The 23335-nt window shown below is 34.0% G+C and overlaps 1 protein-coding gene across 1 annotated transcript in view; it reads right to left on the reverse strand.

Moving 5' to 3' along the window:
- Positions 1 to 3162: 3162 nt before the first annotated feature.
- Positions 3163 to 23335, reverse strand: part of LOC117107090 (transmembrane 9 superfamily member 4-like) — a 34166-nt gene continuing 13993 nt past the window's right edge. The window contains exons 3-18 of the mRNA XM_033248623.1: positions 22871 to 23023; positions 22594 to 22703; positions 21829 to 21961; positions 20646 to 20704; positions 20214 to 20353; positions 19677 to 19832; positions 19115 to 19185; positions 18394 to 18526; positions 17877 to 17958; positions 17308 to 17383; positions 16656 to 16835; positions 13155 to 13234; positions 12779 to 12842; positions 11150 to 11269; positions 7652 to 7741; positions 3163 to 5182 (exon numbers count right to left, since the gene is read on the reverse strand). Coding sequence (XP_033104514.1) covers positions 5033 to 5182; positions 7652 to 7741; positions 11150 to 11269; positions 12779 to 12842; positions 13155 to 13234; positions 16656 to 16835; positions 17308 to 17383; positions 17877 to 17958; positions 18394 to 18526; positions 19115 to 19185; positions 19677 to 19832; positions 20214 to 20353; positions 20646 to 20704; positions 21829 to 21961; positions 22594 to 22703; positions 22871 to 23023 — 1797 coding nt within the window. The 3' untranslated portion in view covers positions 3163 to 5032. The remainder of the gene's footprint in view (positions 5183 to 7651; positions 7742 to 11149; positions 11270 to 12778; positions 12843 to 13154; positions 13235 to 16655; positions 16836 to 17307; positions 17384 to 17876; positions 17959 to 18393; positions 18527 to 19114; positions 19186 to 19676; positions 19833 to 20213; positions 20354 to 20645; positions 20705 to 21828; positions 21962 to 22593; positions 22704 to 22870; positions 23024 to 23335) is intronic.

Below are 23335 nucleotides of genomic sequence, written 5' to 3' on the forward strand. Positions count from 1 at the left end.
ATAATTATATGATTATTATAAATACATAGGCCTATGCCTGTATGATATTTACTAAAGTAAATACACAGGGTATAATATATGCTATGCATTATCTTTTGAAATACGGTGGAAATTGAAATAAAAGACAGTCTGGTATGAATGAATTTAACATATTAGGCATGAGACATTAATAACGTGATTCGGTGATGTGGGTACTGCATGTGTGTCTAGATTAAGTCACCCCACACTTTTAGAGTTTCTGATTGGATCATAGAGAAATTCTTTCTCCATGATTTAATAACTTGTTTACCAGAAAGTTGCTATAATTAAGATGGTTACAAACTTCAAAACCTGGGCTTAAAACTGTCAATTATGGAGGGAATGTTAATGTCCAATTGTCCAGGGGTGAAGGCTTGTCACTTTAGAATGACCAATAATCTATCAATAGTTAGTAAACCCATTTAGGTGTAAAGCTATGTTGAAACCAAGTTTGAGATATTCAACAGGTTCAACAAGTTAATATTATTGAACCTTAATACAATATTACAGAATGGTTTGAAGTTTTTTAATAACAGTAAGTCTCGTGTGGTGTTTGCTTTTGGTCTTATTGATTGCTTAAAGCAGTTATAATTATTTAGTCAATTCTTGGTATATATCCATGGACTGGTCTACATACCAGGTGTTAAATGTAGGCCTATAGCTAATAGAACATTGATATTTACAACTACAGGCATAGGACTATGTTTGATTATTTGTAAACATGTTAAATTATACTGTATAGTAGTTATATTTATTATGAAATAAGATTTTCTATAGAGTAATGTCTATTTACGATATAGTCCTGTGTAGTTTGATTTAAATTATTGTATTTCTTTATGGGGCAGGGGTGGCGCCAGTTGTGGAGAACAACACAATTCGTCGGGAGAAGAAAAATTTATATAGACTCTAAAAGCGATTAAATAACCCCTAATTGTCCTATGGATCACTTTCAAGAAATTTCAAGAGACGCCTGACCAAGCGCACTTACGTTTTCGTCAGGGAGTGCCAACCCCCCTCCCCCTTCCCGGTCGGAGATAAACTTAAATCCTGGCGCCACCTCGTTCACTAAACAGCCTAAATTAGTAATAAGTAAATAACTGTTGAAGAGCACCTCGACCACCTCGACGTTTCGAATAGACTACTCTCAGCCGAATAGAGAAATCTACTCAAAACGTCGAGATTCTCTCAAATCAGAAGCATTTACGTGTTACCGTAAATTTATAATAGTTTTGGATATTAATAAATTGTGCTGATTTGGTAAAACCAGGGAGTTGTTATAGTGTCACTATAACAACTCCCTGGTAAAACGTGTCTCCACGTGTTCCGGAGTCAGAATATTAGATCAATTATTGACAGTGATTTTTTATTTTTCTTGTCACATAGGCCTAACCAGACCTTTAAGTGTCTTTATTTATAACAGGCACAAAATCCAGAGAGTCCAGTTAAAATTGGTTATTAGTTTTAGTTGAATGAGAGTGTAAATAAATAAATAAATAAAAATATTCATTTAGAACCCATTCAAAACTCTCTAAGGAGTTTTAGACTGGGTAGACATGGTTTTGCTTTTAATTGTCTTCAACTAGTATTCTACGCCAGCTTGGCCAACTGTCTCCACTAGTTGCTCTGAGCATGGACGATGATGTATTATAGTTTGGTGAAAATTTAAAAAAATGCAGATTAATTTAGTTAGTCGAGGCTTGAGGTGAGACTTTCTAAGAATTATCAAGATCTATAAGTCATTTTTAAACTTATCAGATGAATTAATACTGAATTAAACCATTTAATAGATTATAGTTCCTTTTTTTATTTATATACCTTCTGTTATACAATATTGAAAACCCCAAAATTTAGTTAAAACATTTAGGCCTAACAGGCTACCATCATACAACGCAATACGTGCCCGCCTTGCTTCAAGTAAATTGGGTGCATTCTATCGCTACATATTCCTTAGTAAATTTTGTTGCAGCCTCATCAAAATCATATTTGGACATATCCTAACACAAATACCTAATAAAACCAAATACTGCATGTTTTCATGTTTGTTTTTTAGACGACACTCAATAAATAAAAACTAGTTGTATATTTGTTTCAACAACCATCAGGTATGCATTCAGTGTAATATTTTGTCTTGTGTGAATTTGGCGCAAGGCCAATAAATGTCATAGATCTATAATAGGCCTACTGCAACAATATTGTTTTGAAGAAAGAAATTATCGTACTCGCGCGAATAAGCTCCCCGTTTGAATAACCGCCCTCCGAACGTGAAAATTTCCTAAAGCGCCCCCTTATAATTTGAATAAGCGCCCCCTCATAAGATTTTAGCAAGTCAATAATCCAATCAATCCTGGGACTGTGGTTGTTGGCATGATTTGAGCTGTAGAGTGGAAACACATTCTTCTTGGTCAATACCAAAATGAGGATATTTCTCTTGGACAGATGAGGGCTCCGATCCCTGGACAGACAGTACATTTCCAACTTTACTCTTTTTACATATTTGTCTATGCCTAGTCCTACTCCTCTTTTTCCTTTCCCGACCTTTAGCACATTCTCATCTAGTTTTCAAGAAATACAATGATCCTGCCATCCTGCTAATCTCAATCGGCCGATGGCCAACAAGCTAACCACTAGCATCTGCTATTTTGCTGTTATGTAAATATTCATGCATTCTTGTCATGAGCCATTTTCTCTGGACGATTATCTTTTTTTCTAACCACCATTCGTAATGTCCTTATATAATCTTTTTCATCCAAAAAGTGCCTCTTGAATTTAATAATTTCCCATAAAAACCCCTCGATTTTCATCTATTTCCATAAGCGCCCCCACAATTTCCACTCTGTTTTCATAAGCGCCCCTTTTAAATAAGCGCCCCATTTGAATAAGCACCCCTCAGAAAGTGCAAAAAATATTTTAAGCGCCCGGGCGCTTATTCGCGCGAGTACGGTATTTAGGAAAAATCAAGACTATTTTACACATTACTGTACCCTTTTCAAAGAAAGAAAGAAAGAAAAAAATAGTCTACAATACAAGTACTATAAAAGAAGACAGCAGTATAATATGCATAACAGCTAATTTGAAAAAAAAAAAATATCCCATTAATCTGGATCTATTCCCAAAAAGACCAAAGAATACAGTAGAGTTACATGCTACTGTACAAAAATATCATTATTTCATTTATTTATTAGTTCAGAAGTAATTGTATAGAAAAAAATATGTACAAATCAGTTACTTATATGATTAAAGTTAGGTTTGTGTTTACCTCTATACATCATCTAACCTTACTTATAAACTTAAAATTATACATCGCAACTATTTCACGAAATTGGAGCTACAGAGTTCTATAATTAGTAAAATCATTGAGATAACAAATCACATTTCAATAAGTAGAGTAGCTATTAAGGAATTTACCAACAACTCTACCATCAGTATAGAAAAGCTATTAAGGTTCCCTTCCTAATAAACCTCAGTTTGGGGTCCAGGTTCCATTCTTACAACTCTACCATCAGAAGTTTTAAGGGTAATGCCATTCATACCATCACCATGGGAGCTACGTGGTACCACCTTGGCATGCTACGATACATACTATTCCACTAATATCACATCTACCCCCGATGTAGCATACGGCATCAAAATAAAAAAGACGCTAAAATCGCTACACGCTAGTGGACAGCTGATGTTGTAGTCCACTTACGGCCCATCGACCACTGATGTAGCAAATGGCATCAAATTAAGACCAAATTCTCCAAAAATCACTAAAAGTTATAGTGGACAGTTCTTGTGGTATTCCACTCGCGGCACCATCCACCACTGATGTAGCAAGTGGCATCAAATTAAGACCGGATTCTCTAAAATCGCTAAAAGCTATTGGACAGCTCTTGTGGTATTCCTCATGGCACATTCACCAATGATGTAGCAAATGACATCAAATTAAGACCGGATTCTCTAACACTACATGCTATAGTGGACAGCTGTTGGTAACATCAATATGCCGGTCAAATCAGGGAGCCTGTCCGACTGCATCTGCAAGAAGCCTTCCAAGCTACATCAGGTAAAGCTAGGCCATAATTGTAGTGAAAACAATGTAACAATTTTATAAAACCAGCTTTTTTTAAATCCTTCACACCCCTACATATTCACTGGATACCAGACATCTAGAATGTATATCAGCGATGACCCAGCCATCATTCTACTCAATTCAATTACTTTAACACACAAATAAAATCAATATTTTAATATATTAAATCCTGGGAACAATATCAATTTGGTTTAAAAAAATGAAAGCAATGAGACACATGTTTGGAACTTACATTATTATACTTGGATAGTAAATAACAAAAGTGGAATAACTATTATATTAAGGCAGAATATATTCAGTGTTTGCATGTCTGTCACATTCAGTGACATAAATTAAAATGTACAAGGCAAACATTTAGAGGTGCTCAACAAAAGAGAAAAAGGGTGTAGATGAAAATAAAGGTTGAAACAAACAAAAAGTAATAACTGTTTGTTGTAAATAAAATATTATTGATAAGTAATCTATCTAAAGTTTTGTATTCAGCTATTTAACCTCTCAATATATCCATGATTTCCTTCACCACAATTTTCAATCTAGCTAATCTGAAATTGCAAGCCTTTTGTATGCTTGTAAATTTAGTCAATCTCAATCCATACGATGAAATTTTACGGAATATGTACCTGACTACTCTCTCTAGTCCTGCTTTCATATACAACCTTTAATTCTTAGTTACTCAGGCAACTGGTAAAGACTGTTTATACTGTGGACAGGATAGAAGACTATTAAATTTCTCATCAGCTTTCAAAGAAATCATAAGCAATTAACAGTGTACAAAAATCATTATCTTTTTTTCCTTGGCTATTTTAAGTTTACCTTCACAAAAATTGAAGGTTGAATGATAAAACTGTAGCAAATAACTAATAATTGTTTTTAGAAAAACAACACTTGTGTGGAAAAGTTAGGTTTCTAATTTTGGGCAGAGCAGGAACAAGAAATACATAATCAATCAATTTTTACAGCAGCATATATTTTACGAATGAACCAATATGCGGCGTAGAAACCTATAGTGCCTGTGACAATCCAAAATGTGAAGACCATAATAAAGGTGTAGCCAAAGTACAGCAATGCAGGAACAAACTGGGTGATCTCCAGCTGTGAAGACATTAAGTAATTTGAATTAGAAATGACGAATTGTATAGCAGGGAAGTTACAACAAGCACATGTGAGCTGTTGTGACAAAATAATTCTTGTACATAAAATGAAAAATTAGTTATTGATATATTTAAATAGGATGACTATACAGTATAAGCTTTAGTTTTAAGTGTCTGAAAACGTACTTAAGAAAAAATTGTATCTAAAAATAAACACATGTGAGCTGTAACTTTGTGACAAAATAATTCTTGTACATAAAATGAAAAATGAGTTATTGATATATTTAAATAGGATGACTATACAGTATAAGCTTTAGTTTTAAGTTTCTGAAAACATACTTAAGAAAAAATCATATCTAAAAATAAACAATTGATAAATTTTGTGTTGGTTTTCATATCAATTCTGAATAGGAGCTTTATAAAATGTGCTTCGAAACACCTTTAACTTATGTTAATTCAAATCAGAACTAAGCAGCCACATTGAAACCCAATTTTTGGCAAAATATCACTTTAGATATAAATTGATATATTCAAGAATAGGTGTACAAGAAGACCTATTTTGTCACGACACATCACATACGCTACGCACATTTAATGAGACAGCAAGAAAATGTAGCAGGTAAAGTTAGTAGTGTACTAGCGCCCTTCACGTTCAGCATCAATGGTTTATTCCGCATACAACAACCACAATATACTGTACTCCCTTCTGTTAAGGCCGTGTTTTCACAGCATTTATAATTTCTCTGATAAATTATCTTCAAATTCCCTCCAAATATTATATCCCATCATGCAACATTATGGACAACAATTCAACATTATGGAAAACAATTTAATGTGTTCAACATTAAAACATCCGGTGGTTTGTTGACCAGCAGGTGACCCTTTTTTGGCAGAAGATGGATAGGCCTAGGCCTAGAACAAAATCGCTTGGTACTATTTCACTTTGGGAAATGTACTATCATAATGATGTTTTATTGTACTTTTATATAGGGATTGAGAAAAAGATGAAAAAGAATACTAGCTTTCTTTAGTGTGTTTTACAACAATGAACAATAGGTAAAAATAGACCTATGCCCTGCCAGACACAGTCGATTTTGAGTGCAGCCGTTTCAGGCCTTTTTTTTAACTCAGTGGCTAGGGATACAGTACAGTATTTCTACTTCCACTTGCTAAAGGTATGGTAAATGGCATTACGTTACCATACCCAATGAAGTGCCAAAATGTGTGTGACGTCATCTTTCAAGACCAGCATTGGCATTGCAGTGTGAGCAGTGTGACTCTATAGCGAACAATGTAATGTATAGCATACGATTAGCTAGGCAAAGAGTACAGTATTTTTCAGTAAAATACAGTACTGTCATCGATAAATAGGCATTTAAGGGTTTCACTCATTAATAAGAGTCATGTCATTTATCTACAGTATCTATAACCATATCAAGCAAGGCCTAAATCCTCAGGACAAAACTTGCTTAGGCTTTGGCCTAATCTATTTACATGAAAAATCTTGCACTAAAAAACTGAATATATTGGGAGTAGATTTTGGGGGTTGACAACTTCAGACTTGGCATGGAGGAATTATGTTTGACTGATGCCACCACAGATAGATCTAACACTACAGCAGGGCCGCCACCAAGTGAAAAATTTAAGCAAGTCATAGATTCTTCGCCAAGCGAAGAATCTAAGCAAGGTCTAGAGGCCTAGCCTATGCGGCTATGACATAAGTTTGGTACAGGCAGTCCTTGTTTGATAAGATACCAGTATGGCTATACTGTATACAGTAGATAAATAACATGACTCTTATGGAGTGGAACCATACGTCTATTACGATGACATATACAGTATTGTACGTTTTGTCTATATCATGTTCTAATAATATACTTAGTACATCGTTCACTTTTCACCACTCATAGCGGGTGATCTGCAATGCCAGGTTTGAAGGATGACGTCACGCACATTTTGGCACTTTATTGGGTGAAGGCGACGTAATGCCATTTACCTACCTTTAACAAATAAAAGTAGAAATACGGTACCGTATTTCTGGTCACGGCATTTTTTTTTTAAATTTAATAAACATGAAAAATTTAATCACTTTTTATTATGAAGTGTTTGATACTAGGCAACTAAGGACCCAAAGAATTCTTTACATGACCGTGATTTGAAATTGGTCTAAGGTTATTTATTTTTGCATTCGGATATTTTTTCCGATAAATTATCTGATCCTTATGCACACTTTGGACCTTGTTTCCGCAGCAAAAAATAACAAAACGGCTGCTTTCCGATAATCTATCAGATAATAAGTCCTGCGGAAACATGGCCTAAATGGCTAACCACAGTTAAAATGTATGGCACATGAGTATAAAATTGTACTAAAAGCATGTATATGTTTAAGGAACAATTATGGCGTACTTGATAAATTAAGTCATTTTTAAGCCAAATTCTGTTAATTTAAATAAGATTTTAAAAATATTACCTTTGTAACAAAATAGAAAATTGCGTATAGAAAAACATAAAACGCTGAGCCTCCAGACACAATAAAGGAACGCCACCACCAATGGTAGTCCTGCAAATCGAAAGATATTAACATCAACATATAAACCTGAGGTGGACAAACTGCTAGTCCAGGCAATCTACGGTTTCAGACCACCGAAAGTGGACAAAATTGCAACAAAAGGTTTTTTAACATGTATTTGAAGTTTATTTTGTGAAGGAAAACATACAAAAAATCGGACAAAACCAAGACATAGAAAGTGGATAATGTAACAAAATATTACAGAACTATTTCACACAATCGATGCGCAATACGTCCTACGCCGGCGTTTACCGGTGTTATGGTACTATTTCGAATTGGAATCTGTGAATGGACATGTTTATTTATTTCTTCCATGATTGGACCAAAGATCCAGGGAGATGATAACTGATACATATGTATATGTTAACAAGACATAATATGTACTCATTTCAACTTTACAATAATTTTTTTGCTTTTTTCTCAATATAAGACATATTTAAAATTATACTTTCATATCCCATATTTCAAATAATATCAGGTACTGTATTGTAAATTTAAATAAATATTTTACATGGGTTACTTAAATTTACAGTAGTTCTATTTGTTTATGTAATAATGAAATAGAAATAGAATGTAATATAAAAAAAACATTTTCACTACAAACTGTAATCTTTTTTGGTACCCCTCCCTCCCATCTGAAAGTGTACAAAGCATATGTTGATATTGCAAAACCATTCTCCATATTTTGTGAAGTCAACTAAAACACTACTTGGCTGCTTAAAAATGTATATTATCCATGGTTGCATTATGGACCGTCATAAAAAATCTATTATTGTATCATGTTATTTTGAATCAACATTTTCATGCATATATAAAAGTATACAAATTTGTCTACCCCTAGCATACAGTACTGTTTGTGCACTTGTGGAGATGTTGATAATGTTGAACTATCCCTTGCATTTTTTTAATAATCCCCTGGTGATTGATGCATGCATTTTTAGCATTTATTTTGTAATTACATATTCATACTATATTTAAGAAATAAATGTCATGTAGAAAATGTAAAGATAATTTTTTTTTTATATCTAACTAATTATAACTAATGTGGTAATTTTCCATTTTTTTTCTTCTAGGACATATCTTGGAGATGTGATGCGTGGGAATGCATAGAGCATACAAGTTGCACAGACATTTGCTTCTTTATACAAAAAAGCAGGACATTGATAATCCACAGGAATCCATAACATTCAGCTTACAGAAAGTGCATTTTAGTGATACTGCAGTATTTTGTACTGCATAACCAAGACTACTATAAATAATATTGAACATTTTGAAAATTTCATTATTTTACGATGATGGTACCATGGTTATTGTTTGTTTCAGAGAAATCAAATTTATTTTCTGAGATGGATAGCTAATAAATAATGCTGATGGATTTTGCCAGTAATAGTTTTCAAAACTACTGTATATTAAAGAAAAAAAATTATCTTGTGTATGTAATCATTCTATTTATTTAAGATTTCTTTATTCAGAATGGAAAGATTTCAGTGACTAGCACTGCTTCCCAAGGAATGAATGTAGAAAAATGATAACTTGAACAACAGTTACATGTTTTATGAATTAGAATACAGTATGTATTGCGTTGTGGTCTATACAGTAGAACCTCGATTTTACGTACGGTACGGGACCAGAGGGCGTACGTAAATCGGGGGATTCGTAAAATAGAGGTTGGGTTAAATTTGTGGTAACCTTTGACCTAATAATACGTACATAATGCTTAATAAACGTTTGTACGAACGAACGATGATACCTAGGCTAGACCTAGGCTCTAGAATAGACCCAGCCTCTAGGCCTACGAATAAAACCATGTGTTTAGTGTTTTTATTCATCACTTTACGATGTCATAATAAAGTGTTCAAATAAAACCATGTGTCTAGTGTATTAATTCATCACTTTATATCTTTTATTTAACTAAAATAAAGAACATGAAAATATTGTAAGATTACCCGATACGACAAAGGTATAACTTGGGAATTCCCCTTCATGCCTATTCTAAACAACAGAGATGTGGTGTTGTCTGGGCCTGTTGAGACAAACTAAACCCATGTGCGCTGCACTGGGCGAGCCAACCAATTAGCCTTTCCGCTCCATGTGCTATGCACTGGGCGAGCCAACCAATTAGCGTTCGTGTACGAAACTATGTCTACTCAGCTTCGTGTAGAAAATTTGACCAGACGAGTTCTTCCATGGTTTGCCACACGAAGCTAAGGAGGAAGCAATAATTTTGAGCACCATCGGTAGTTGTTCATCTCACTCAGTTCACGTGGTTTTAGATTATAACAACCCGGTATTAGACTCAATCAACGTTGCTGTTTAATGAAAATACGTTGCAGTATGGTTTGTTTATTGTTATTGTTTATTGTTATATTCTATTTACTTATGGTTGCTCTCAAAAGGGCCGTTTGTTTTGAATATTTTCGGGGTTTTTGATGACGTCATCGTCCATACGAGGCGTACGTAAAACAGAGGGTTCGTATAACTGGGGTACGTAAAAACGAGGTTCTACTGTACTAATTCATAAACGGTCGTTGAGCTCAGCTTTTGCTAGACTAGCTAGTGAGTGAGAGGTATGCCTTGGTCAGCTATATGCACATGGGTAGTAAGCCTAGGCCCAGGCCTAGCTGTTAGGTCTCTCTAGGCCTGTCACAAATGTAGAGAATTCTTTCTCATCAGAAACATATTTTTATGCTTCTTAAAATATTCAGGAAAAAAATCCAATACATATAACAATAACATTAAACTAAAATTATATGAAATGTAGGCCTAGGAACACTCCCCATGTGCTGCGCCCAGCCGCGGATACACGTACCAGGAAGTCAACGCAAAAACGTAAACAAGATGAAGTAATTTGACCTTGATCATGGATGACCAGACTTTCTACCAATCAGAGACATGAATTTCATATGCTAATTAGCCAAACCGTTTAACATACTGTGTAAGGAAAGACAAAATATAGTTCGCTGTTTTCTGTCTTAAAAAACTCATTTCCCGATGTCAGATTTTGGCTGATTTTTATTGTTGTTTTATAGATATTTACCTACCATATCTGCTAAGAAAACCTTTTGTTGCAATTTTGTCCATTTAAAATCATAGATTGCCCTGACTATGCGGCCTCTTGCAATTTTGTTGCAGTCCGCAAATATAAAATAAAAACCTTATATGTGCTGCCCGCCTCACCATCTTTGGCTAGAAAAACCCTTTCTTGCAACGGCGTGATGCCGGTTAACTATAAAAAGCAATATTAAACTGAGTATCAAGCGGTGTATAAAATCAGTGCATGAAGGAAGGTTTCTACAAAAACTCTGGAAATGTTAAATTTCCACCCCTAATATAAACACTTTAAAATGCAACTGGAATTAATGTTTCTCTGCAGTTGGTATACTGTGTACGGTTGCTTACCTCACCACATAGTTGGAAATATACCATGACTATAGCAATCTGAGCACAAGATACCATCAAGATAATGAACACCAGAAACAGAAAACCAAACAGGTAGTAAAACTGATTCTCCCAAATTGCCTACAAGAAAAAGAAAGTAATTCAGAATTTGTTATCATATTATGGACATTCCTATGCTGGAAAGGAATGACAAATAATTATATTATGTTAATATTGTTTGAAGGTTTGCATTAAGAAGTAATAATACATATTAATGCTTGCGGTACACCACATAGATAGTTCTGAAAAGAACTGTTGTTGGTTGAGAATGTTGCAATGTTTCGATCGAGTTGCTTCAATCGTCTTCAGGAGATTAATATCTGTTGTAGTCATGCTACGCTACATACTGGAGTCAGTTATCAGTTTACATAATGCCTCAATATAATTAAAAGGGTGTTTATTTTATTTTATTTGTACAATACCTAGAGAGAGTAAATAACAGAGTCAGCAGATACATACTGGCCAGTATGATTGCAAAAATCACAACGCATTTTACCCACTGTCGTTGCATTGCGTTGCGTTGAAAACGAACATCATCTGGACTGATACTGTTAACATGTCAATGACCTTGTTGACTGGAGGACCTCTGGCATGTTTTTTTTTTTTTAGAATGCTGATGTCGTATAGCAGATCACTAGACGATGGGTATTTTCATCTTTCTCCATATTCTGTGTAGGCCTACGCTGTAATACATAGTCCTAGCCTATGCCTTCTTCACAAGGCTGTTATTCGTCAATATTATAATGTTAATCCCCATAAATAAAGGTGTAGTTGGCTATGGGCGTTTTTTCAAACTGAAGATTAGGTTGTATTGTAAACACAACAGGAAAATGACATTGCCTAGGAATGAGGCAATAATGTAGGATTGATCTGAAGACAAGGTCTACTGTAGGTATAGGCCTATGCTATGCGGCACTAAGCCTAAAATTAGGCCTAATGTATTTAGTAGATTTATTCGAGGAGATATATTGGTGAGTCATTTTGGTTTTTTTTCTTGTTTCTTTTTGTTTTTTCTTTTATTATTGAACTATTTCTTGGAGTATCCATACTGCTTACATCGTACACGACAACCTCAGGTCTGGGCCTAGGCTCTCCTACAACTTGACGGCTCCATTCCAACTATTGACCATAAAAATTCTTTTATTAATCACCTTATTTCTTTACTACAATGCAAGTTCGTAATAAACAGACATCTATTTTATAAGTGCCTATTTATTTAGAAACTGTTAATACAACACTTCGTGTTGAATTCTGAATAAACAATTTATGAGCTTTCAACAAACAGTTCAGTGAACAGTTTCAACGACAACGGCCAACATGTTGTCAACGTCAACGCGTTGTCAACGTTTAAAATTTGCAATAATACTGGCCAGTACTGTAACCAAATACCTTTAAAAACAAACAATTAGAAACAGAATCAAATTAGCATTAAAATTAACCTGTGCTAAGCACAATGCCAATGATATAAAAAAATAATGTAATAATTATATACTGTACAATAAGAAATATCCCAACTTTACCTGTATTATTCACTACCTTATTTGATTAGAAATAAGAATTGTCACTTCAAAAATAAAGTACATATCTTACCGATAGGATGAAAAATAGTTCAATAAAGACAGCACCAAATGGGAGTATACCAGCCATCAATGTACTGCAAAAAAACATTGAACAATAATAAAAAGATTTATTATGCGCCAGTATCTGTCAGAGACACATCATAATTACAAAAACTGATAAGATTTTGGGCATGGAGGTCCATACGATTGGTTTCAAAATTGAACTAAAGGGCAGTGTTCTCCCAAAACCATTTTAGCCGTCAGTTTTACCAGTAAAAATAACTGACCAACCAGTAAAAATTGTGTGTTGGAAGAATAAAATAAAGCACTTATTAGGCAGTGGGTAAAAATACATAATTTGCACTTGATGCAGCACACAATAATGGTGATGATTGGTAAACGCCTACCTTAGCATGGGGTTCAGATACCAGACTTGTTCAGGTACTTGCCGAGGGATCTGGTTAGTCCTCACAGGGTGCTCATAAGGCTAATAAAGAAAATACAAATGTTAAAAAGTAACAGGAGTCATTAATGCTGGGAATGCTCTTAATTAGTCGACGATCATTGGTAGGATTTCATGCTGACCGTAATACAATGTACATGTGACTGATCATTTTCAACAAAGATCTGCTTATATACAGCCGAAAATCAGCAGGCGGTGTCATCAAGTAATGACACGGAACGTAGGTAAATTTGACCAAAGGCGGGCTGACACGGAGGTACAGTAGAACCCCTCCATTTACGTACGGGACGGGCCCAGAGGCGTTCGTAAAAATCATTTGTACGTAAAATCAGGGTTGTGTGAAATTCCTATGTATTTACACTACCGATATGCTGGGCTAGGCTAGGCCTGGACTTAATTTTTGTTAGATTGGAGCCAAAACTCCAACTTGCGCTCGAAAGAAATTCAAAATAACGATCATAAATGTACAGTACTATACATACTTGTTAATGTGTATACAAACTTTATTAATAGGCCTATATGACTTATCTTCTAGCCTACGAAGAAACACACCCCCGCAACAGGGCAAGTAACGCAACAACGTTTTTCACTCGATCTACAGGTATGTGCTTGTGGCATCAAATAAATACCTGTACAGAATAACCCGGAAACCAGGGGTTCACTTATTAAAAGAAGAGCGCTGATTGGCTGTAGACACGGCGCTTGGACTTTATTTCCTTTTTTGTATGCAATACGATTGTTCTACGCCTACATTAACATTTATGTAATGAATAATAAAGTTAAAAAGAAAATGTAGGTGTCAGTGTCTTATTTTATGGGGAAAATAATGAAATGGCAGATTAACGTAGTGAAATTTGACAAATAAAATTCTTTTTAATTAAAATTATAAATCGAACTTAAACGTGACTGTAGGCCTATACGTTACACAGTAATCTCTCGTGTGAAATTTATTCGAATATCATTGGTTAAAATAAATTTGGTAGGTGGGTTAATTACGAAGATTATTTTCTCTTTTCTCTTACGTAAGAGTTAGGGCTAAGACAGACATGATTTATTCAGTGGACAATGTTCGTAAACAAACTTGAACAAGTTTGTTTACAAACATTTTCCACTGAACAAATCATGTGCCTATCGATATGCCGACAACTTACGCATTGGGCGGAGTTTTCTCAAGGCTGCAGACATGAGGTTTGATTGCCGTGTTGAATGTCGGTGTATTCAAAGCGCACTATGTGCGTTTTGTATTGTAGTAGAGATCGCTGATAGTGTACAGCAAACCGTCTAAGACCAGCACGCGCCTAACGATTAATTCTTGACACGCCGTGTGTGTTTTGTACATGAAATAGGAACTTTATTTATGACAACAATGACATGATTTTACATTTGTAAAATCGGGAATTCGTAAAATTGGGGTTCGTAAATGAGGGGTTCTACTGTACTTACATTGTGAACATTCATTCCGGCATTCAATTAAATTAATAATATTATTATATACATTTACTATAGTGCTCAAATACATCTCAGAGCACAGGAGGGTGGAAAAAAACATATAAAATTATATTTTCTTTGAAAGCAAACTGTTGTTTTACATAAAGTATTTAGGTAGAGGAAGAAATAAACACAAAATTTATTTACAAATAGAGAAACATATGATGGCTTGAGGGGGGTAAAATATATCCTCAATAACAGGGTGGAAAACTGTTTAGAAAATGGTAATTCCGTGTCAAATCAACCAGGGGTCCCAGGTCGACCGTCTCCGATTTTTATGAAACTTCTTAAAAATGATCCACTATGTGAAAAATCAACATACACAAAAGATTAACCCTACTAGATATGTAGTTTCCTAAACATTGACGCCCCAAAAAAGGGGCATGGAACTTCAAGATGCGCAAACACAATTTCCTCCAACTTTGGAAGCTTTTAACTCTGGATTGGTAATAGCTATCAAGGTCAAACTTGGTATTCTAACTTATATTCCACCATATTACACAAATATCATATTAACTGTTATCCCTTCTTTTTTTAAGTTATCTGCACTCAAAATAGTTACTTTGTTTAACGATGCAATTTTGTTGTGATTTTCAATGTCACCCTGTGTCCACATGAGTGAGTGTATACATCTTAAATTACAGATATATTATCTATAGGTAGTTGTCTCTAGCCACAAGCATGCACAGGCTGATCAAATGAATTAAAATGGAATGGCATCCATTCAAAGTTGGGACCAGCCCTAAAAAAGTGAAAAAAGCCTATGTTTCCCATTAATGGTTCGTCATGTGGACAGTTAAAATCCTTTCTTAAATTTACACCAGTTAACCAGATATATTAGATCTACTTATACACCAAATTTCAGCTTTGGTACTCAGCTCCTTCATGGTTAGATACTATGTTGAAAACTACACATATTTTAACATGATCGGAAATAACTAAATATTTTAAGAGTTGGGTAATTCTATGCCATGGGATCATAGATTTTAAAATTTTTTTATACTGACAGTTATTCATGTGAATTGAAAAACCTGAAATTTTTAGACTCCAATTCCTGGTTGTTTTCCCGTAGCGGCAGTTTGATGTAAAAGGGGGCGTGGCACAAATTAGTGCACCGTGAAATTAACTTTGATTTTCGTACGCTAATAATCAGAAAAGTTGTAGCATGTACCATTGCGGAATAGCAATGCTCTAAAAATGGGACAAAAACCTGTCTGGACCAACTTTTTGCATTTTTGGAGTGCTGTATCTGGTGAAAATAAACTTAGTTAAGTTTATAACTATATATATGAGTACTACTGGGTGTGGGTTATGATTCCTAAAAGTTTCCAGATTAAAAAATTTTTCTTTTTGAGTTACGGCTACCTGAACAATGGTCCACAAAAAAATTGTTAAACAAAGTAGCTATTTTGAGTGCAGATAACTTCAAAAAAGAAGGGATAACAGTTAATCCATATTTGTGTAATATGGTGGAATATAAGTTAGAATACCAAGTTTGACCTTGATAGCTATTACCAATCCAGAGTTATAAGCTTCCAAAGTTGGAGGAAACTGTGTTTGCGCATCTTGAAGGGCCACACCCCTTTTTTGAGGAGTCAATATCTCAAAAACTACAAAACCTATAACACTAATTTATTTTAAGTGTTGGTTTTTCACATAGTGGATCATTTTTATGGAGTTTCATCAAAATCTGAGAGGGTCATACTGGAACTTTTTTGAAATCTGGTTGATTTGACACAGAATGACCCAAAAAGAATTCCTTAAGCCTGTTTTCCACTGGACGAATTGATTTGTGTAAATCAAGAGCATCGGTTCACTTTTTCACTTCGCAAAAAGTAGGAACAGTTCAAAGTACTGATTTCCCTGAAGCGAAAAACCCCAATAGAAATGTGAATGTGCATGAACCCACGCTTTTGATTTGTGCAAATAAACTCGCCTAGTGGAAATATTTACTTACCTGTTTTCTAAATCCAAAGTAATATCCAAGGTAGACAAGAGGGAGTGAAATGCCAAACCACATGCAAAGCAGTGCAATCATTGTAGTGAAGGGTACAGCTCCTGATGAATGTTTACCCCAGATAAAGAAGTTCAGAATAAATGCTACTCCAAATGATACTCCTGGAAATACTGTACCAGTCTGGAAAAAAAACCATAAAAGTGAGCCAGTTGGATAATTTTAATATATGTGAATAAGGCCTCTATGCACATTAAATTACCCCAATCATTGGACAAAACACCTAGATCCAGCACCAGTAAAAGAGAGGGGATGAGGCAGTGGGCCACAGGGCCAAATCAATCAGGCCAAGCTCCTCTCCCTTCAGGAAAAAAAAAAAAAAAATCACAAAGGGAAAAAAAAAAATTCTTTTAAAAGAAAGCTTTGGGCATAAGTGTTAAAACGTCTCAGAAGAGCTTATTATAATGGCCAATATTGCTAAGTTTTTACGCGACAGGGGATTAGCCCTCATGAGACCCCCTCCAAAGCATCACTCCTACACTTCACTGAACACCACCAGAAATTCTCTGACCCCCTCCTGTCTGATTGGAGATGAGCTGTACATTCAATAACGGTAGTATATTCTGTTCTTTTTTATATCTCTGCATTCTCTTACCAAGAACGCTGCTCTTTTCCATGTTGTTCCTTTGATTGTTTTGTAAAGTCTTCCAGCGAAGTAACCTGCAAAAATTCTATTTTAAATAATTTAAAGATTAGAAACAATGTATTATAAATATAAATGCTTGCCATATCACCTAACACAGTTAATGGTATTAGCCTCTACAGTATGGTAATCCTCTAGCTCTGGCTATATGCACTGCTCATGTATGTGCTTAGAGACTGCATTAATATATATAAACTCATATGGCATGCACCTTATACTGTATACAGTAATGTTATAATATCACACATGAACACAATTTTCACCTAAGCAATATGTAATATAGTTTGCCTAGGCCTACATCAGCTAACATCCCTGCCTCAACACATCATACAATCATTATTAAGGATATAGGTTATTTACATAAATAGTGATATGAAATCATTGACATTACAATGCCAAAACATACAAAATTAAAATCCCTTTCTTATCAGACTTTTAAAGTAAATAGAAAAATGAGCAAATTTGATGAAAATTATGTTTAGCATATCATGATTTGATCATTAGAAGCCATCAGTACTTACCCCATAAATACAAAGAGAAACAAGCTAGCAGTCAGCAATGATCCACGGCTACTTGGTGACAGCATACCAAACATAGCAGTTACTAAATTCAAATAAAGATGAGTACATTTAGAGGTATTTTCTATAATCTAGGGTTGTGTGATGTCACATACCCCTGTCCTATAGAATATGTATCTAATATTAAGTCTTTAGCATTTTTTACAAGGGATGATTAATCTCATGTGAATATTGAGCATGACAGTGTTGGAGTGTTTAAAAACATTTCTGACTACAGTTAAGTAGTTGAAAAAGCACCTAAAGACCTCTGTGATAGTGGATAGGCATTCAACAACCTCTCTGAATGTGTTTTAAACATTCAGAAACCTCTCTGAAAGATGTTTGGGTGTTTAAAAGTCTTCTCAATTGTGATTGTGTAATTTTAGTGCTACACATTTCTGTCTGTGTGTAAGGGGTATCACATCTCCCTGGCAGTTAAATTTATCATATTAATCATATCTGCAAAATCACATTCACTTACCTATTGTGATCAAAGACATGAAGAAGACCTGCATACCAGCCCCGACCATTGATGAAAGGAGCTTTTTGTGCTTTGGAGGACGAAATACGTCGCCATGAACCAATTTCCAACCAGTCTCTTCCATGGTGTCTTCCTGAATTAAGAAAAGTGTGAATTAAATTCCAATCCAGCAGAACATTAATCAAGATGTGGGTTAAAATGCTTTACACTTTATATCAATATCACAAAAGAGAATATTTTGTATATTAGAATGAATATATGTGAGGTCTCACCACGAAATGAGATGCATCGTTGGTGAAATTATATTGAGATATTCACCAAAATAGGTCAAAGGCAACATTTTTACAAAATTTTGATTTTAATGTTTTTAAGTAACTTGATACTTATATTTTATGATTGTATACTTTTTAAGTGAATTTTTTTACTAAAACAGTGTTCTCTTTGCATATTCTGTAATTCTAGTCCTATTATTTGTACAGGTTAGTTCATCTTTGAGGCCGATTTTCTCAAAACCTGGTTCTTATAACGTAAACTTTAAATGCTAACATCTCTGGATCTAAAGACCAAATTAAAGCTTATAATTTGATCTACCAAAATGTAATATAATCTCATTTTTTGATTTTCTAACGATGAGACTCATTTTGTAATGAAACCTCACATATAATAGGAGATAAAAAACTCCCATTACTAGTATAATAGCAACTTGCAATTAAGTGCTCACCATGTCTTCATCTCTGTTATAACGTGCAATGTCTCTTCTTAGCGTCCTGATGATTATCATTGTAAGAATTCCTTGGAACACAAATAAACACCCCCAAAAATTAATTTCTTACACCTTGCAGAAAGCACAGTCATTAAAGTGTATTTAGGTTGACATAGGTAATAAGCTTTTATATATAGAAATACAAAACATATAAGCAATAATATATACAAAATTCTATATTTCGACAAATGAAGTAAGTCAAGTTCATATTTTTTCATTTTTTTTAAAGGAAAGGTCTTTACAAATACAAATGGACTAAACAAGCATATAGATAGAATTAATAACATTTTGTTTGTTATAAACTAAAAATGACAATTGGTCCTCTAAAAATCAGGCTTCTATAGCTCAAATCAATGTACAGTAGCTACAATTACTTAGCATCTTGACTAGTTTTGCAAACCATGACTCCTTTGCTGGTGACCCAGATGTATGTGATAATAAGTGGAGATAGAACAAAATTTACACATCACTAGGTTTGCAACAAACATAAAACATGTGACTGATGCTATGTTATGCATACCTGCCAAAAAGAAAACAACAACCAGTGAGTTGATGATAGAAAACCAGTGAATTTGAACATCACTCATTGCCAGGTATGTATCCCAGCGAGATGCCCACCTCACATCACTTGGCTCCCAGTTCACTTCAAAGGTGTAATAGAAATCTTGAACATTTTCTGCAAAAACAAATGTAATGTTATTTCACTCGTCTATTATTTAATGGCACATACATATTCGTGAAAAAAGTAAACATTTGAATCTGTACAGTATTAGATGCACCTAGCTTAAGGAATATGGGTTTTCTTTATGCCTAATGCAATTATTTATTTAACAATTATTTAGAATAATACAATATTAAGATACACACAACCATGTTCAAGCATCTAAAAAAACATAGGCTATTATATTTTCTGGAATTCTAATATATTTTCTACAAGTTTGTTAAAGATTATATAATTCAGTTTCATTTTACTAACAACGGGACACCGGAATATCACTAACAAGAATAGGACACCTGAACAATAAGCATATCAACAATAGGCCACCTGGATGCATACCTTCATCTCCAACTTCTTGGAACACTGGTGGTTTACTCTTATCACTGAAACAAGTCTTATCTTCTACAATAGTTAAGCCGTCAGCTCCATATTTTCGACTTTGAGCAACTGCCTCAAACCCTACAACTCTGTACTCATCTCTGTAAATATGCAAATTATTAACCAATCAATTAATTAATGATGATCTTGATTTCAGTTCAAAAAGCATTTCAAATACCAACCAAGGCAAACCTAAAAGGGCCAGTTATGAATTATCTTTTTATAATCCCTAGATTGAGAAAAATAAATAAAACTAAATCCTTATCAATATTAATAACAGCAAGTTAAATTACATATTAAAACTAATTACTGTAGGCAAAATTTGTATATGGAAATAAAAATATAAAAATATGCATGCGATGTAAATTTCTCCTAAAAATCAAACACACTTACGAATATTCATCTACTTTATGGTATTTCATGTTGAGTCGCAAATGGTTGTTGATATAAGTCTGTGAGCAGAGATAATATGAAATTATTAATAATAATACTATAAAATATGTCAGCTTTTTAGCACATCATGCCAATAAAGCCTTTGCGCTTGAATTATGTAAATCAATGGATCAAAAATCTATAGGACACATAGGCCAACTCAGCTTTCTGGAGGGAGAATTCCACAATTTTGCAGCTACTAATCAGCTAGCCTACAAGGTACCATACTCTTGGGTGGTGACAATCATAGGTAATGAAACTTGCCCAAGCACAATCAAAACTCACAGAGGTTCCATCATCACATGTTAAGATTGAGAGCCCAAAAATTGTTAACAACTACCAGATGTATTATTTATTATTACCACAAAATATTACTTGAAAAAATTACTTTCATCAGATACAATTTAACCCTAAATACTAGAAATTGCAAATTGCAAGTGAAGTGCTGCGAAGTACAACTGCATAGAAATGTTCTTCGAACAAAATTATTTATGCGAGTCAAGTGAAAATAACGAATAATAAAAATATAACAAATAATATGAGACACGACCCATTGTCTATTATTAGAACAGCGTTGGTACCGTGTACAATAGTGTTTTGCTGCAGTGACATCTGGCTGCTGGCGACTCGCTGCTGCTGGTGATGACTCGCTGCTGGCAAATCGATCTGCGCATGTGTATAAAATGGTATTTATTTCCGAAAACACTGTGTATGCCAGTCTACAACAAGCGTCGCCTAACTAAATGTAATAATTAGCACGTTGAAATAGGCTAGTAAATAAGTTTAACTGGGTTCGTAAATAATATTGGCCTCAAAATATTGTGGCTGAGACATGGGCTGATTAAACGTAGAATAGGAAACCTAAAAATATAGTAAAAACGCTGAATAGTAATACTCCAGTGTCGCGACATGCAGACGTTGGTACGAGTAGGTTAGTCTACAAACGTCGCCTAAAGTAATTGATTTTACCCGGCAGAACGAAAGAAGGAAAGTCCGCTTTTCAGTTGTCTTAGGCCTTCGTTTTTTGACAAACAATGACCTTTCAGAGGTCAAATTGTTGTCAAGGATATGAATTGGCTGCTTCGCAGCAAATATAAGAGAATTCAATATTATGACCTAAAATACAACTTTTTGATTTGCTTACCACAGGAACTTTCTTTCCATCTTTGCCCTCTTTAAGTAAAGTAAATCCTAGTTTATAGCCATGAACATAACTGAACTTAATCCCTTCATCATCCTCAGGAACCCGTGTTGCTATTGGCAAGTTATCAGACAGCCTAAAATATATTTGGGCAGAATAAATACAATATAATGAGTCAGATATAGGGATTTGTTTTAAAAATAAAAAATGTTAATATGCATGGAAAATATAATTAAAACATTTTTTCTCTGTATTTTCTAATCTTTTTATTTCTTTTTTTTTACTATTTTTATTTTTTATAAAAACAAAATAAAGATTATTTTTGGATGAACATGTACGAAGATCAATATTCATCATTTATTATTGACATAAAAAGCTTCAAGAAGCTAGGAGCAAGATTAAATTTCAGCATATGAATAGAATTGTTCTCCCTCTTTTTCTTATCAGTAGGTTACAAATATATTAAAATTTAATTAATGAATGTAACATTTTGAGTTTGAAATGAGTTTGTAATGACCATGCAATAAGCCTCGCGTTACATACACTTTTTAAAATTCAATTGTCATTGTGATAAATTGTAGGGAGTACATATTAATTACAAAAACTGGAATGAAAATAAAACAAATCCATAATTATTACAATCTAAATACAGAATACGAACAATAACAAAATTGTTGTTCAGAATAGTTAGGATTAATATTATTAATATGACAGATTGTGATTAAAGTATATTTGCTTGTGTGAAATATGAAATAGTACAGTACTTACAAGTGGACATTATAATCTTCCTTAATACGTTGTGAAAGTAGCTTGGATGCCTTGGCGTCTAAGGGTGGCTTGCACAAGACTGAACACTCTTTGTTTTCTGCCATTTCCACCTGTCAACATCAATATTAATTTGGAAAACATTATTTTTATTTCAGCAATTTGTTCCTATTGAAAATCTTTGTATAAATACCTGTTTTCAAACAAGCCTCAAAACTAATTTAATTTGCATAGTTTTCCATCAGCAGTATGTTATTTATATTTTCTTTTAAATGCTTACCTTATAAGGTGTGTTAACAATTCTATCACCTCTCAAAACTTCTCCAAGATTCTCTGTTTTGTAGTGAACATCAAGGTTATTGTCGGGCTTACAGAATGGCAATGAAAAGTACTCATATGGAAGCTGGGTTTTGCTACTCGTTAATTTTACTCCCTAAAAATAACAGAAATAGAAAGCTTTTGATAAAATTCTTCTTAGTTTTCATATTAAAAACAACAAAACAAAACAAATGATATTCATTTTAATATAATGTGAAAAACTATAATTGTGTTAATAAAAGTTGGAGCCGTATTTGTCAGTAACACTAAATACAATTAAAATAAATACAGTAGCACTTTCTTTAACTAACAAAACGTATTGAGACACAAGCTTTCACTAGCTTGAGCAAGCTCATTATAAGTATTGCCTTATCAATTTCCTCCTATCTACTCTGCTATTATGTTATATTTTATATACAGTATTATT

This window comes from Anneissia japonica, unplaced genomic scaffold, assembly GCF_011630105.1.
Source record: "Anneissia japonica isolate Jap-2015-1 unplaced genomic scaffold, ASM1163010v1 scaffold1726_len428862_cov177, whole genome shotgun sequence".
In the NCBI taxonomy this organism is placed as follows: Eukaryota; Metazoa; Echinodermata; class Crinoidea; order Comatulida; family Comatulidae; genus Anneissia; species Anneissia japonica.